This window comes from Mytilus californianus, unplaced genomic scaffold, assembly GCF_021869535.1.
Source record: "Mytilus californianus isolate M0D057914Y unplaced genomic scaffold, xbMytCali1.0.p SCAF_1, whole genome shotgun sequence".
Lineage (NCBI taxonomy): Eukaryota > Metazoa > Mollusca > Bivalvia > Mytilida > Mytilidae > Mytilus > Mytilus californianus.
This window is the reverse complement of record NW_026262581.1, coordinates 87,355,147-87,369,820: the sequence shown is the minus strand read 5'-3', so window position 1 is coordinate 87,369,820 and position 14,674 is coordinate 87,355,147. Positions and strand designations below refer to the sequence as shown.

Below are 14,674 nucleotides of genomic sequence, written 5' to 3'. Positions count from 1 at the left end.
AAATGCAGGCCTTAAATACCCTCCCTGCTGACACCAAACTTCTCTTTGGATGTCACCTCAATCTACAACATTCCACATGCAGATGGTATTGATGCATGTAGAGATGTTGGAATTTCACAGTCTTGCTTTCACTTCCCTAATGCCTGGTTGAAATGCACAGGATGGCACTGAAGAATAATGGAGACCAATACTGACAAATTAATGAATCGGCAATGAGCACAAGAATGACACCATAATATGCCAACATATTATGAGTAAATTAGAAAAACTCTTTAAATCTTTTCATATTAGAGTATGCATTAGCATAAGTTGTCAAATTCTTGTTCACCGATTTCACCAAAATTCTCATATTTTATTTATAGCATACTAAATTGTATATCCAATTCACCAAAAGTCTGAAAGACACAATTAACAATGCATCGGCTCTCTATAATGTATCGGCATTTCGTACGTATTTTTTACCAGACACCATCTAATTATCAATCGAGATGACCTCCGAAGACTGCCGAGGGTCATATAACACGATATAAACAAATATTAATATAAATAGATAATGGGCATGTGCAATCTGATTTCTCTAGGTCTGTTTGATTTCATTTTTGTCTCGCCTGCGACGAAAGTCACGGAAAGCGAGACATAGGGATTGCTTTTTCCGGCGATGACGGCGTCAACAATTGTTAAGTTTTCTGCTTTAGTTAGTTTGATAGCAAGTACTTGTGATAGATCAATGATATTTTGTATGAAGTTGCATTACTATCAGTACATATCAGTGTGACGACTATTTTGAGGCCCTGCCCCCTAGTCATTGGTCAAGTGACTTTGAATTAATTAGCCATTTTAAATGTTAAGTTTTCTGCTTAAGTTAGATAGATAGGAACTACTAGTGATAGATCAATGATATTTTGATTTAATAAGCCATTTTCAATGTTAAGTTTTCTGCTTAAGTTAGTTTGATAGGAAGTACTTGTGATAGATCAATGATATTTTGTATGAAGTTGCATTACTATCAGTACTTATCAGTTTGACGACTATTTTGAGGCCCTGCCCCCTAGGTCATGGTCCAGTGACTTTCAATCAATTAACAATTTTCAATGTTAAGTTTTCTGATTAAGTTAGTTTGATAGGAACTACTTACAATAGACAATATTTTCTCTAAAGTTACATTGCTGTTTGTACATCTCAGTGTGTCAACCATTTCGAGGCCCTACCCACTAGTTGGTCCAGCGACATTGAATTAATTAGCAATGTTGCTGTCCATCAGATTGTCTTTTTCTGAATCTTATGCCGACAGGCGAGACATATCTATGTGTCAACAGTTTATACTGTTAAAAATATATGTAAATCATCGTTTTACCACTTTAAAAATGATATTTGTGGGCCGGATCAGTCAACGAAATGGCTATTCCTAGTGTCTCTCTTGTTTCACTTCTCAATGTTGACATAATGAATGAACATGCTGACGCAACCCATCTAATACGGATTCAAATGAGTTGGATTATTGCCATTATACACCAGTGATGTGTTTTTATCTTATTTTGACGAAATTGAACCAAACTGACTGCATATAGTAAAATATCATTTCTTTATTCCGCTTATATAAATGTTTGAACAAAAAGAAATCATATTATATTTTTGTCGAATTCGTAGCTAACGCCCCTTTTAGACAAATTTATCACCCATGCCAATAACATTCTTCCCAGAATTATATTTGCACATGAGCTATCTATTCATAAATAACATGATACTTGCAGCTTTCTTACGGAAGACATTACTCTAACTCTTATCCTACTGACCCCCACCAATACCTATCCCCCAAAAGCTGCCATCCTGTTAAGTGTGCTAAAAACTTACCGTACAGTAAAACACTCAAAGAGTCCAGCGTATATGTTTCAACATCAAAACTTGAAAATCGCTTGAAGAGAAGGGGTTATAAACTCCAGACTACTAGTATTCAGAAAAATTTCATTTCGTGCAAGTTGTTACAATACAATGATAAAAAGAAAAGGGCTCCATCTGATCTAACCTACCAGTCATCTGTGAACTCCGTTGTCATTCGGGAACATTGGAAATCATAAGCCAGTTTGCATCTGGAGAGTGTCGCTCGTGTTAGGACAAACACTGTAAATCCGCACAGATGTATCATTCATCAGAAATGCCACCAAAAGGAACTACACAATATGTTTCAGTGAGTTCTGGAAATGTCCGAATGTCATTTACATTCAGAATATTCCGTCTGTTGTCCCAAATATGTTGGCGAATCAAAACTGCAATTCCACAGACGCCTCAATGGGTACATTCCTGACAAAAACTGCTCTAACAGAGTTATGAGGAAAATGGACTGAAATCGACACTGCATTAGATTTACAGTCACCATCACGGATTGGTCTGTGTCTCAACTCATCTGTGACATGTTTTCGCGGTCTTAAGATGTTTTGGGTACCAAAGTAGTCGTATAATCTGTAAATTTGACGATTGTGAACTTTTGGACTAAGTGTGGTTTTACACAGCATTTGATGCATGCCTAGCAGGAGAGGCTTACATTGTCGATGCACTCCTTTTAAGTTGATGCGATTCCCTCACTTTTTGTTTTTACCTTGTTTTTCATCTTCTTCATGGATTTATGAGATTTAAACACCAGTAAACTACTGTTGTCTCAAATCTATGCCCACTGAGGCGTTTGTGGAATGTCTGCTTGACTCATCAATGGTCATCAATAAAATTCAGTGAGGCCACAAACCGAACATTCTTTAATGCTGAAACCATTCATAATCATTCAGTCTTTAGCAGGTCACATTGTAAAATATTTTATGAATGTATTTTTTTTTGGTGGCTTTACTGGTCAATGATGATGAATAATGAATATTGTACCTATGACAGTATGTGCAACAATTTGCAGCGGTTGTCACCAAACGAGTGGCTTTCTCCAAAGGTAAGACTGGGCTTAGACATTTCAGTCAGCACTAGCAGATTCCTCAGACTATTTGGTTCCCTTAATGTTTTTGAAAAGATGGTTGGTAAGTTGAAACACATGGAGTCCTTTTATTTTATTTTCCATAGAGCAGCTTGCTCTTTGGGATACTCTTCGCATCAAGGAATATATCGCGTCGAGGGACAATGCCTACGAAAACTTGAAAAGTGACTCAGAAAACGAAAATAGCTATAAATTTATCTAAATCAGGACTTGGATCCATAAACCGAGCAAAAATGCCACCTTTGAATGCCTATAATCATTTATTGGCAAAGTAAAATCAGACATTCCTGAAAAAAACAGGGAAAACAATATATGTAACTCTTACGTTAATGATCTTACCCCTGGAGAACGCGCTGTACTGACAGACTTATGAATCATGAATAACATTGTCATTAAAACTGCAAATAATGTCATCATGGACAAATCTGCCTATATTCGAGAAGCTGAACGTCAACTTGCCGATACAAGAGTACACCGAAAACTAGACTATGACCCAATCCCAAGATTTAGCAGAGAAATAACTGTTCGTCAACAAGGCAACCAAAAAGAACTATACAATGTGACCTGCAAACTTCAGAATGTTTTGGATGGCAAACAAGGCAACATATTTTTTTTTATTCCCTGAAACTTGATGGAAGAATATTTTGAAACCTTAGGGGGCTGGATATTCGAAGAACCTATTCAAACGATTTTCATTTAATATTGATAGGTTTGAAAACTTGGAATTGGTGCCACATAAATCACATATTGAAGTTCTAAGGAAAATCACATTTTAATCTACTTGATCTTTGCAGGAATGGTATAATTGGACTCAAGTTACATGAATGAAAAGCGATTATCTCCGTCCATTAATCAGTAACCCAATAAGACATAACCAAAAGACATCTATACTTCAACATACAGGTAATATATCGATTTCTGTTGAAAAACTGTAAATATAACTTTAAATTCTCCCAACGTTTACTTTTTTTTTATCTGATACATGCGTTTCAGATCATTTCAGTTTTTATATTTGAATGAATACTTTTTGTAGTTTTATACATGTTATATTTTATCTTATTGAAATAACAGCAATTTAATCTTAATGCCATGGTACATTTCTTTATGTGTTCAGCTTAACCTTTATTCCAAATAAACAGCATGTAAAACAAGATAAATAGTCCGAATTATCTGTAAAAATGACGACTTTCAAATTCTCACAACGTTGAACTTTATTGAATACTCCCAACTTTATATGACGAATCAGCTACCTTAAGTCCACAAAGTAACACCTGCATTTTAATTTTTACATTTAATTGAATATTGTTTTGCAGTTTTATTTCTTATCTGACTAAACAAAAAACAGCAACTTAATTGTTTCCCCATTGTATATTTCTTTAAGATCCTTTTTGTGTGCAGCTTTACCTCCCTTTATAAATAAACAACAGGTACACACACGCTTGCGGTTTAAATATAAATAGTCCTAACTTCCCGTTTATAATACTTAGCACAAAATAATACAACATGAACAGACCTAAAAGAAAGGCAGCCAAAGATTCTGAGGTTAATGCTAAACGAGCCAAAGGAGAAACAGATCTTGAAGGAGATCTCAAATGGCATCAGTATGGAGATGTCATTAAGGGGGTGTGTCCCCTCCTGAAACTTACATCCGACATCCTCCCCGGCTGCGACAAGGTAGCTGGCTTTGATATTGATTTTACAGTTATCAGAACTGCAAGTGGTAGAAGATTTGCTACGGGTAAGTATTTTATAGAAACTTTCCTTGTTTATAATTGATCGACTTATTGTTAAAATGTATCTTTATAAACTGAAACACAATTAACCTGTATACATTCGTAAATCGCTTTTCCTGGATTCTCTTTGAAGGTGCTTCAGATTGGGAATTTTGGGATGAAGTTGTTCCAAGTAAACTACAAGAACTTCACCACAATGGTTACAGAGTAATTTTCTTTACGAATCAAGCTGGAATAGAGAAACTTAAAGTTAAACCAGAAGAATTCATGAAAAAAACCGAGGCTATTATTAAAGAAGCTGGTGTACCAATTTATGTAAGCATACACAGATGTCTATTTTTGCTGAAATTTTGTTGTTTGGCTGGTGAATCAAAAATCATGTATCTCTTGTCTTCTTCTTCTTTTATTTAGTCTTTATTTTAATACAAAGCAACATTAAAAAAATGTATGTACCACCATTGCTTTTCTCCTATTAGTCTTTGTTAAATTTGCACTTTTCAAAAAATTGTGCAGAATTTATCTTTGTTTCAAATAAAGAAATACTTGGCATGAGTAAAGTTTTATTCTGTCCAGTACTACAGACAAAATTTCACATAACATTTCAATTCATATAAGATAATAACCATCACTGGAAGTTAACCAACAAATGTTCACCCCTTTTTTTCCTGTGTACAAGCTTTAGTAACCATGTAACCTCAAGTTTCCAAAATATTCTATAGAAACACCAAAAAAAAAAATAATGGTGCTTTGAATCACCCAAGATATATGTTTATGACTCATAAATTTTTTACTGCAATGAAATGTAGGATTAATTTCCTACAACCATAACAACTGTCAAATTCAAGGGAATAAATTTTTCGAACTTTTTTCGTATGCAACCAAATGTGACATACTTAATGAATGGCTATTATTTGTTTTGAATTTATTGAACCATAAAATTAATTTTTGACTCTTCACATTGAATAATCCGCGAAGCGGATTATGTAAAATGTGAAGAGTCAAAAATTAATTTTATGGTTCAATAAATTCAAAATAAATTATTGCCATTCATTATAAATAAATTTCTATCGAAAATAAGGCTCAAAGACCTGGCGTCACATCCATTTACTTTAACAATAACCACATACACACATGTTGGCATATGAATACACAGCGTCAGAGTGGGCGTGTCGCCATAAAAATTGACAACATTGAAAATAAAGGTAATTCTTTTAACCAATCAGAAGACAGTAAATACACCAAATTTATTTATTATGATTTGGTGGTATTACACCTAAAGAAGATTTTTTTGTTAAATAACCTGAAAGTGATTTTTTTCCTTTGTAATATTGGTTATTTCAAGCACTATTGTCAAGTTTTGTCATAATCATTATCAGTTCAATAGTTGGAGAAAAATGTAGTATAATGTAAGACGACATCACAATTCCAGCAAAATTTCTTCGAAATATCCATATCAAGCATCATCATACTAGAATATATATAGTGTGGACCAATAAATGATCAAATATTTATCTCATCTGCCTACAAACAGTTGAATATGTTACAAAAGATGACTCTAGGATGATAAATACCACTAATTCATTATAAGGTCCCTTTTGGTCCATTTATACCTCTCATTTCCTCAAAATTTCAACTTTTTAGGCCAATAAATCAAAATTTTGGGGTAACTTTCACACATTTATGAAAGAAATGTGATAATAAATGAGTAATTGAAGTATTCAAGCTGAATGAACTATCCATATAAAAGTTTACTGACTCCATGGAGGTTTCAATAAGTCCATTACGTAAAATTTAAATTTATGCCACGCTCCAGAGAGGGACATAAAAAGCTTACCTTTTAGTGAATAATTTGTTGTTACTGCTTCAAAAATAATATCATTTACTTATAACTGTATATATATTTAAGTATTACTTAGGAAAAAGTTTTCTTTTATAGCAAAATGTAAGAAATAAGGAGAAAAAGTCAGAAAAAGCTCTCCAAAACTCTGAGTATGGATTGCTCTGTCTACTAATATTCATGGTAGAGTCTTATTTCAAGGCAATTTTCTCTTCAAATGTGTTTTTGAGACTCAATCCACTCAGAATATTTCATTTTTGTAATATTTCACTTAAATAGCATGAAATTTTTACAAATGAGAGTACATACAAGGTCAAAGGTACATGTGCAGCTTCCCATAATAGGTGTAATACCACCATTGTTTATGTCCAGTATAATTAGAGATTAGTATAATTATCTGTTGTAGGTTTTTGCTTGCACAGGAACTAATCATTTTAGAAAACCTAGTACAATGATGTGGGAACACTTTGTGAAATATTGTAATAAAGGAATAAAGGTAAAAATTCTATATTACTTCTTTCAATTTATTAGAAAAAAAAAAGAATAAAAGAATTACAAATAAGTCATTTAATGTATGTGATGTGTTCAAACAAACTATCCTTTCTCAATATGGTAGTAAGATGAAACAGAATAATTGTAAAAAAAAACATAAAATCCAATATTGATTGAAATGACTAATTTACTATGAGCATTTATGCCTTTAAAAAACTGCTTCAGCTAGTTATCATTTATGCCTATAAAGACCGCCTCAGTTAGTATTTGTGCCTTGAAAAACTGCCTCAGCTATCATGTATGCCTCTAAAGACCACCTCAGTTAGCATATGTGCCTCTAAGATCCACCTCAGTAAGCGTTTGTGCCTATTAATACTGCCTCATTCAGCATTTATGCATCTAAGAACCATCTGAGTTTGCATATGTGCCTCTAAAGACTGCCTCAAATACCATTTGTGCCTCTTAAGACTGCATCAAGTAGCAATTTTGCCTATAAAAACTGCCTCAGTTTGCATTTGTGCCTCTTAAAACCACCTCAGTTAGCATTTGTGCCTCTTAAGAGTGGTTTATAGTATTTGTGCCTCTTAAGAGTAGTTTATAGCATTTATGCCTCTCAAAAGATGATTATAGTTAGCATTTGTGCCTCTAAAGACTGCCTCAGTTAGCATTTGTGCCTCTAAAGACTGCCTCAGTTAGCATTTGTGCCTCTAAAGACTGCCTCAGTTTGCATTTGTGCCTCTGAAGACCTGCTCAGTTCACATATGTGCCTCTAAAAACTGCCTCAATTAGCATTTGTGCCTCTAGAGACTGCATCAATTAGCATTTGTGTCTCTTAATACTACCTCAAATAGCATCTGTGCCTCTAAAGAATGCCCAACATGATTTAAAACTAAAATATAAAAGTAGTATTGTTTGTTTACAGCCTGATAAGTCCAAATGTTTTTATGTTGGTGATGCAGCTGGAAGAGCAAAGGAATGGTCCCCTGGTAAACCTAAAGATTTCTCTTGCAGTGATAGAATGTTTGCAGCTAATGTAGGAATAGGTACACCATAAATATTTATTTAGACATATTATTGGTAGTAACAATCTCAAATGATTCATAGAGTTTATAAAATGAAATTTTAACTATTACTGGTAGGTGTTTCTGAAACAAATTTATTACTGAATAAATAAATAAATATGTGTCAATATTAACAGGATTTATACTACATGTACTAAACAAATCACATCAAAGGCACATTAATAACTGGAGAAGTAATATCCCAATAGTTCATAGAAATAAATTTTATATATTTGACATAACAATAATTAAAAGGCTTTGAGTTGTCTCCCATGGTCTATAACACAATAATATATTTTGGATAGATTTTTACACACCAGAAGAATATTTCCTGAAAGAACCAGCTGCTCCATTTCAATGGCGTTCCATGGATCCAAATACATTTTTGACAAAAGCTGAAAAACCAAAGAAAGTGCAACATCATTCCAATGTGAGTTTTATTGCAATTCTTTCAGTACTTAGGTAGAATGAATGATTTTACAAGCAGATAAGGATAATTTTTCTTTGAATTTTCAAGTGACCAAAACATATTGAGATGTATAACTAGCATGATATAGCATTTTCTAATATTATGAAATACAAGATGATATTTTCCTACAGAAACAAGAGCTTGTAGTTATATGTGGCTGTCCAGCATCTGGGAAGAGTACATTCAGAAGGAGACATTTTGAGAAGCATGGTTATCAAGTGGTAAACAGAGATACAATGGGAACAATGGATAAATGTGTCAAGGTATGAATAACTTGAAATGACATGTACAACAAAACATCGGAATTATCACAAAGAATTATGTTTTTACTAGTAACATATTTTGCATGCTTGTCATGACTCAGTCACGTTGTAGGTTCCTTCCTCATTCAGATCAAACAAAATAAATTTAAAAACATCGAATATGTCTTATCTTTTTTTAAATCTAACACATGACAATATTGGAGTAAAGAGTGTTAGTAGCTGAGATTCAAACTGATGTGTCGGAGTGAGGTGATAAATATTCCTGTGGACAGAAATAAACCAATTTATGATGTTCCTATTTAAAACATGATTCAATTTAAAGGAGAATACTCCGGAAAATAGTGTTGGGTGGAAAAACAAGCTTGATGTTAAATTTTTTTTTTGTTAATCCATTATTGATTACATTACCATATGGACCAACAAAAGTTTGAATTAACTTTTAAAAGGCTTTTCCTTTGTTCAAGCTCTGCTCAAATAGCTAAAAATAGTTGGACATCCCGTTTTTTTTAATTGAATAAAAGTTAAGGGACAGATAAAGTAAAAATGACAATTTTGCCATCAAATTTCTATCCAATTTAGGCAGCAAAGGAAGCAGTGAAGAATGGTAAAAGTGTGGTCGCAGATAATACTAACCCATCAACTGCTGCCAGGAAAGATTTTGTAGAAGTGGCAAAGAGAGCAGGTTAGGGTTTTAGAATAAATAAATCTGATTAATTAAGGCAGTAAAACACTTCTTTACATGGAGATATTGTCTGTTTAGTTCCATTATGCAAAAAAGATGTGAAAATATGCCTTTTAGTTCTTGGTTTCTTGAATTACTGTAAATAAAAGAAAATGCATCCGTTCAAGGATAACTTTTCTTAGATACTAACCTGTACTGATTATCATGATTATGGAAGAAATCTTGTTTCTAAATCCATGAAGTTACCATCACATGCATTTGACATCATCATACTTAATTGTAACTCTTTCCCTTTTGTTTTTTGAAGGCATACCATGTAGATGTTTTGTAATGAAGACTCCACTAGAACTGGCACACCATCTAAATCTAGTCAGGCAGAACCAAACAGAAGGACAAGTTCGTAGAATTCCAGATGTTGGATATCATGTGTACAGAAAAAACTTTGAATCTCCAACCAAAGCTGAGGGATTTTCAGAAATTATAGAAATTGACTTTATTCCAGAGTTTGACAACAAATCAGATGAAAGTTTATTTAGACAATGGACTGATTCTGCTTGAATACAAATTCAGGATTGTCATAGTTTGTGCCATGTGAGGCCTCTTTGTAGTAATAACTTAAAACTCAGCGGCTGGTTTTATCTGTTTTCTTTTAGTTTTTCAGACAACAAGTTATTTCTTCATTGTTAGGCTAACCAATACTGTATATATATGTGACCTGCTCCTGTGGTTAATTATACAAAGGCGAACCAATTATTTTTTTTTATTAATTTTTTATTCATGTTATAATATGTTTTTTATGTTTTTAACATGTTTTAGCATAAATGTATTTGTTATTGAATGTTTATAAATGTTTGACTTACCAGAGGTTTGTTTTAGATAAGTTTCATTATTTTTATGACAAATTTACATTGTTTCTAAGACAATCATTACATTTACATCCGTTGTGTTATTTATTGCAAACACATTTTTTACAAATATCAAAATAAATTTTCAGCAGTAAAATGAGAAAAGTTTTGGGTATGAATTCTTTGTCTTATTGTCAGGGTTAAAAGAATAGATTGATAGCTGGTTACGTATAGTTTATATGGTGATTGGTAAGTAGACAGAAAATAAATGTAAACTGTCTTTTATGCAATCATAAAATCAACCAGACCCTTGTAATATCAAATCAATATTTCAACATTTTTTAAGTCAAAATTTTTTTAAAAAGTTGTGGATGATGAATCACCAACCATTGACAAAAATATCCAAACAACATCAAAGATATGTACCTTGCAATATAAAATTTTACAGCTATTTTATCGTAAGTTTAACATTTTTAGAAACATTCAATAGATGAACTAACATTCAGCACCAACTTGCAATGTCTACTCACTTTTGTGATAAACCTTTGTTTTTATAACAAAAGACAAATAAAAATTGACAAGAACATAACTTTTAACACTATAAAGAATAATTAACAACAACATGGAAGATGTCCTCTTTATTAAGAATTAAAAAATCCTGCTTCACTCTCACTCATGTCAGGCTTTGTAACAAGTGAAAAAAAGAAAGGTTGATAAATGACAAATGGATGTGCTACTGTTCAGCTTGATGGAAATGATTCCCTTGAATCCTTAAGTGTTTTTCATTGTTTAAGTCTATTGACATGAAGAACATTGAAAATAGACACAATTCATATCAAAATATATGTGATTTTTTAGTACTATTTGAATTGGAATGTTTTATTCAATATTGTAGTAGAATTTTGTTACCCTCTTTTGATTTTTATCAGCCCGTTTACGGGACGTATTATGGTATACCGTTGACCGTCCGTCCGTCTGTCCGTCTGTCCGTCTGTCCGTCTGTCTGTCGTCAACATGTTGGACATTAACTCAAAAACGCTTTTACCAATATGCATGAAACTTTGGTGAATTGTTTATATCTAATGACGTGAGATCCCTTTCGTTTTTTATAAATTTCGGATTTACCATTTCAGAATTTTGGAATTTTATTCATTAAAAAAGGGGGGATTTTCCAGTTTTCGGACAATAACTCAAAAACAATTTCACCAATTTGCAAGATACTTTGGTGAATTGTTTAATGCTATCGACATGAGCTCCCTTTTGATTTTTATAAATTTTAGACTATATGTTTCTGATTTATGGGGTTTTATTTGTTACAAAAAGGGGGATATTCCTGTTTTCGGACAATAACTCATATTTTATGAAACTTTGGTAAATTGTTTATATCTATTGTTGTAAGCTCCCTTTTGATTTTTATAAATTTTAGATTTTATGTTTCCGAGTTACAAGATTTTATTCATAAAAAAAGGGGTGATTTTCAAGTTTTTGGACAATATCCTTAAAGTGCTTAGAGCAGTTTTCATTAAACTTTGATGACTGATTTATATCTATTAAGATAACCTCCCTTTAGTTTTTTTTATAAATTTCTAATGTAACATTGAGAAGTTATTGAACTTTATTTGTTTATAGTCTGACAACAGATTTACTAGTTTTGCGCAACAGCACAGTGTATTGCACAACAGAAAGAAATCTTTAATTGAATATAAATTCAATTCATATAACCAATTTCAAGTTCTTTGACTACATTTATTCAATAACCTTTAATATGTCAAATATTTAATTACAATCCAAATTCAGACCTGTATCAAGCTTGAATATTGTGTCCATTTTTGCCCCAACTGTTCAGGGTTGGACCTCTGCGGGCGTATCCAGCTGCGCTCAGCGAAGCAGTTTATTTTATGATCCAAGATATGCTTGTCAGGAAAAGGAAATAATATGTCAACCAATGCAATTTTACCATTAGATAGATACATCCACCTTTAATATACATAAAAGTTATGTGAAGTTTAATAGTGAAAATACAAACTATACCCTCTGGTGAAAATATTGCCATTAAATGACAAAATTTATAAGCTAAAATTCTTAAATAATTCCAAATTTTCATGTGCACTTCTTCCATAATGTATGCATTTAAGACATACATATAACTATATATACAGAGTAAAAAAGTTAAGCAACACATATTTTTGTATTTAAGAAATAATCTATAATTCGAAACATAACAATTAACAATTTATTGTACCAAAGAAAATAAACCATAAGATGCAAGTTTTACTCTACTAAACATCAATTATAAAGTATTAAGGGTCAACACTGAAGAAGGATGTTACAACAAAAACGCCACTATAGCGAAAACTTACTGAAAATGTGTGTATAAAGCTCCTTACCCAAGTCTGCAAAAATGGGAACATTTTCCTCAAACAAGTTTTTGATATCAGATCACTGTCACTTGAATATCTATCAATAAAGGATTTGAATTTGTTTTGAATGATGTATATAGTATTAAGATACGTTTTATTTTTTGCATTTTTTTAATTTAATTGATAGAAATTCAAGTGACTGTGATCAGATGCACAATTTTAATATGTAACATATCCTGTGAAGTCAAACATCAAGGGTTGACTGGTTAATAGAATAATGGTCAGCCCTAGACTTCTCCTGTCCATCGATAAAACTCTTCCTTTAAAAATGTGTGGGGACTTACTCCTCTAGTATGTAAACAGAAAGAAATCAGCTAAGCAAGATCTACAAGTAAGTCTTTATGATCAAAATCGACAAACTATTCCTTATAGGGTTATCAATCTTCAATTATGATGTTTACCCAATTTTGCGTTTTTGGCGAAAAATTTAAACAGAAAGAGAGAACTGTAAAAAATAAATATAAAGACTATTTGCGTTTACACTGTTTGTACTTTGTACCTTATTACTGTTGTAAATAAAGTCTATACTCAATATACATGCACTCTGTGATGTTTATTGTTGTAACAATCAATTGTAACTGATTTTTATGTCCATTATGGGCCCTGTAATTTGGGAAATAAAATATTCCATTCCATTCCATTCCATTCCATTCTACAACGCTCCTTGTGAGCTCATTTATAAAATTAACATCTTCTCAAAAAAAAAGTTTTACAGGTAAATTAACATGACAGAAATTGTCAATCCACTCCATATTAGGAGTTATTGCCATTAGATGACATTTTTGTCGAGCCTGCGAAATTTATTTCAAAAAAGCGAGTCATAGAGATCCTAGATTGCGGCGTCGGCAGCGTCAACATTTAGGTTCAGTCTATGGTTAATAGATATCAATAACTTTGTCAAACCTACATGGAATTTTATGAAAATTTGGACAGAAGCTGGTTTATGACCAAAAGACAGAGTATCTAGAGCGAAAATTTTGAAAGTATTTATTTTTAATTTCTGTATTTTACTGATAAATGGGTTTATTTTTTTCACAGTTAACACTCAGGCTAAGTCTGAGGTTGAAGTTTTTCGGTCATCAATAACTTTATCAAACCTTCATGGAAATTTATGAAATTTGGACAGAAGCTTGTTTATGACCAAAATACAGTACCCAGAGCAAATTTTTTGAAAGTATTTATTTTTATTTTTTCCGTATTTTACTGTTTTACAGTTAATTAGTAGATACAGTCTGGGATTAAAGTTTGTTATACGTCAATAACTTTGTTAAACCTTCATAGACTTTTAGGGAACTTTTGCACAAGCTTTTTAATGATTAAGAGATTATGTCTGAAGCAAACCTTTGCAAATATATTTTTTTCAATTTTAGTATTTTTCTGATAGATGGACTTCGTTTTTTACGGTTAACATTAACAGACAGTCTCGAATTAAATTTTTTCAGTGACATGATAAATTTATTAACTAATGGATTGTTATGTAACTTGGACTGAAAATAATCTTCAAGGCAAAAAAAAAAAAAGGCGGCTCCTTCATTTCTGTATTCTTTAATTTTTAAGGCCATTTTTCTCTATTCTTTATATTTTAGCACCTAATTTTTCTCTATTCTTTATTTTTTTAATCCATTTTTCTCTATTCTTTATATTTTTTGCCCATTATTCTCTCTTCTGTAATCCCCCATCCACACCCTCATAGCATTTCTTTACAACTGGTACATATTTATGAATGTATTATTAGATCTAGAGTAAACTTGGTCACAATTTTATTCAGTGTGTGAAAGATGGCTACCCATGACCGTTGCTAATGATATTGTTGTTAAAATTGAGAATGGAAATGGGGAATATGTCAAAGAGACAACAACCCAACCAAAGAGCATATTTTTGCCAGGTGAGATTCAGGCTCA

The 14,674-nt window shown here is 32.2% G+C and overlaps 1 protein-coding gene and 1 long non-coding RNA gene across 2 annotated transcripts in view; both read left to right on the top strand.

Annotated features, from left to right (window-relative positions):
• The window catches only part of LOC127709331 (uncharacterized), a 317,830-nt gene that overhangs the window by 215,706 nt on the left and 87,450 nt on the right, over positions 1-14,674 (top strand). The gene's annotated exons all lie outside the window — the stretch shown is intronic.
• Positions 4,399-10,372, top strand: LOC127709081 (bifunctional polynucleotide phosphatase/kinase-like). Its single transcript, XM_052214435.1, has 8 exons — positions 4,399-4,709; positions 4,838-5,019; positions 6,948-7,037; positions 7,956-8,076; positions 8,400-8,524; positions 8,695-8,826; positions 9,406-9,508; positions 9,816-10,372. Exons 1-8 carry the CDS (start codon positions 4,475-4,477, stop codon positions 10,064-10,066), a joined length of 1,239 nt encoding a protein of 412 aa, XP_052070395.1. The 5' UTR covers positions 4,399-4,474; the 3' UTR covers positions 10,067-10,372.

What these genes read in the sequence shown, in the direction of transcription:
- LOC127709081 (XM_052214435.1), top strand. Translation starts at nt 4,475, where the DNA reads ATGAACAGACCTAAAAGAAAGGCAGCCAAAGATTCTGAGGTTAATGCT. An exon ending in TGCAGCTAATGTAGGAATAG is followed by an intron (nt 8,077 to 8,399) that starts GTACACCATAAA and finishes TATTTTGGATAG; the next exon opens with ATTTTTACACACCAGAAGAA. An exon ending in AGAAGTGGCAAAGAGAGCAG is followed by an intron (nt 9,509 to 9,815) that starts GTTAGGGTTTTA and finishes TGTTTTTTGAAG; the next exon opens with GCATACCATGTAGATGTTTT.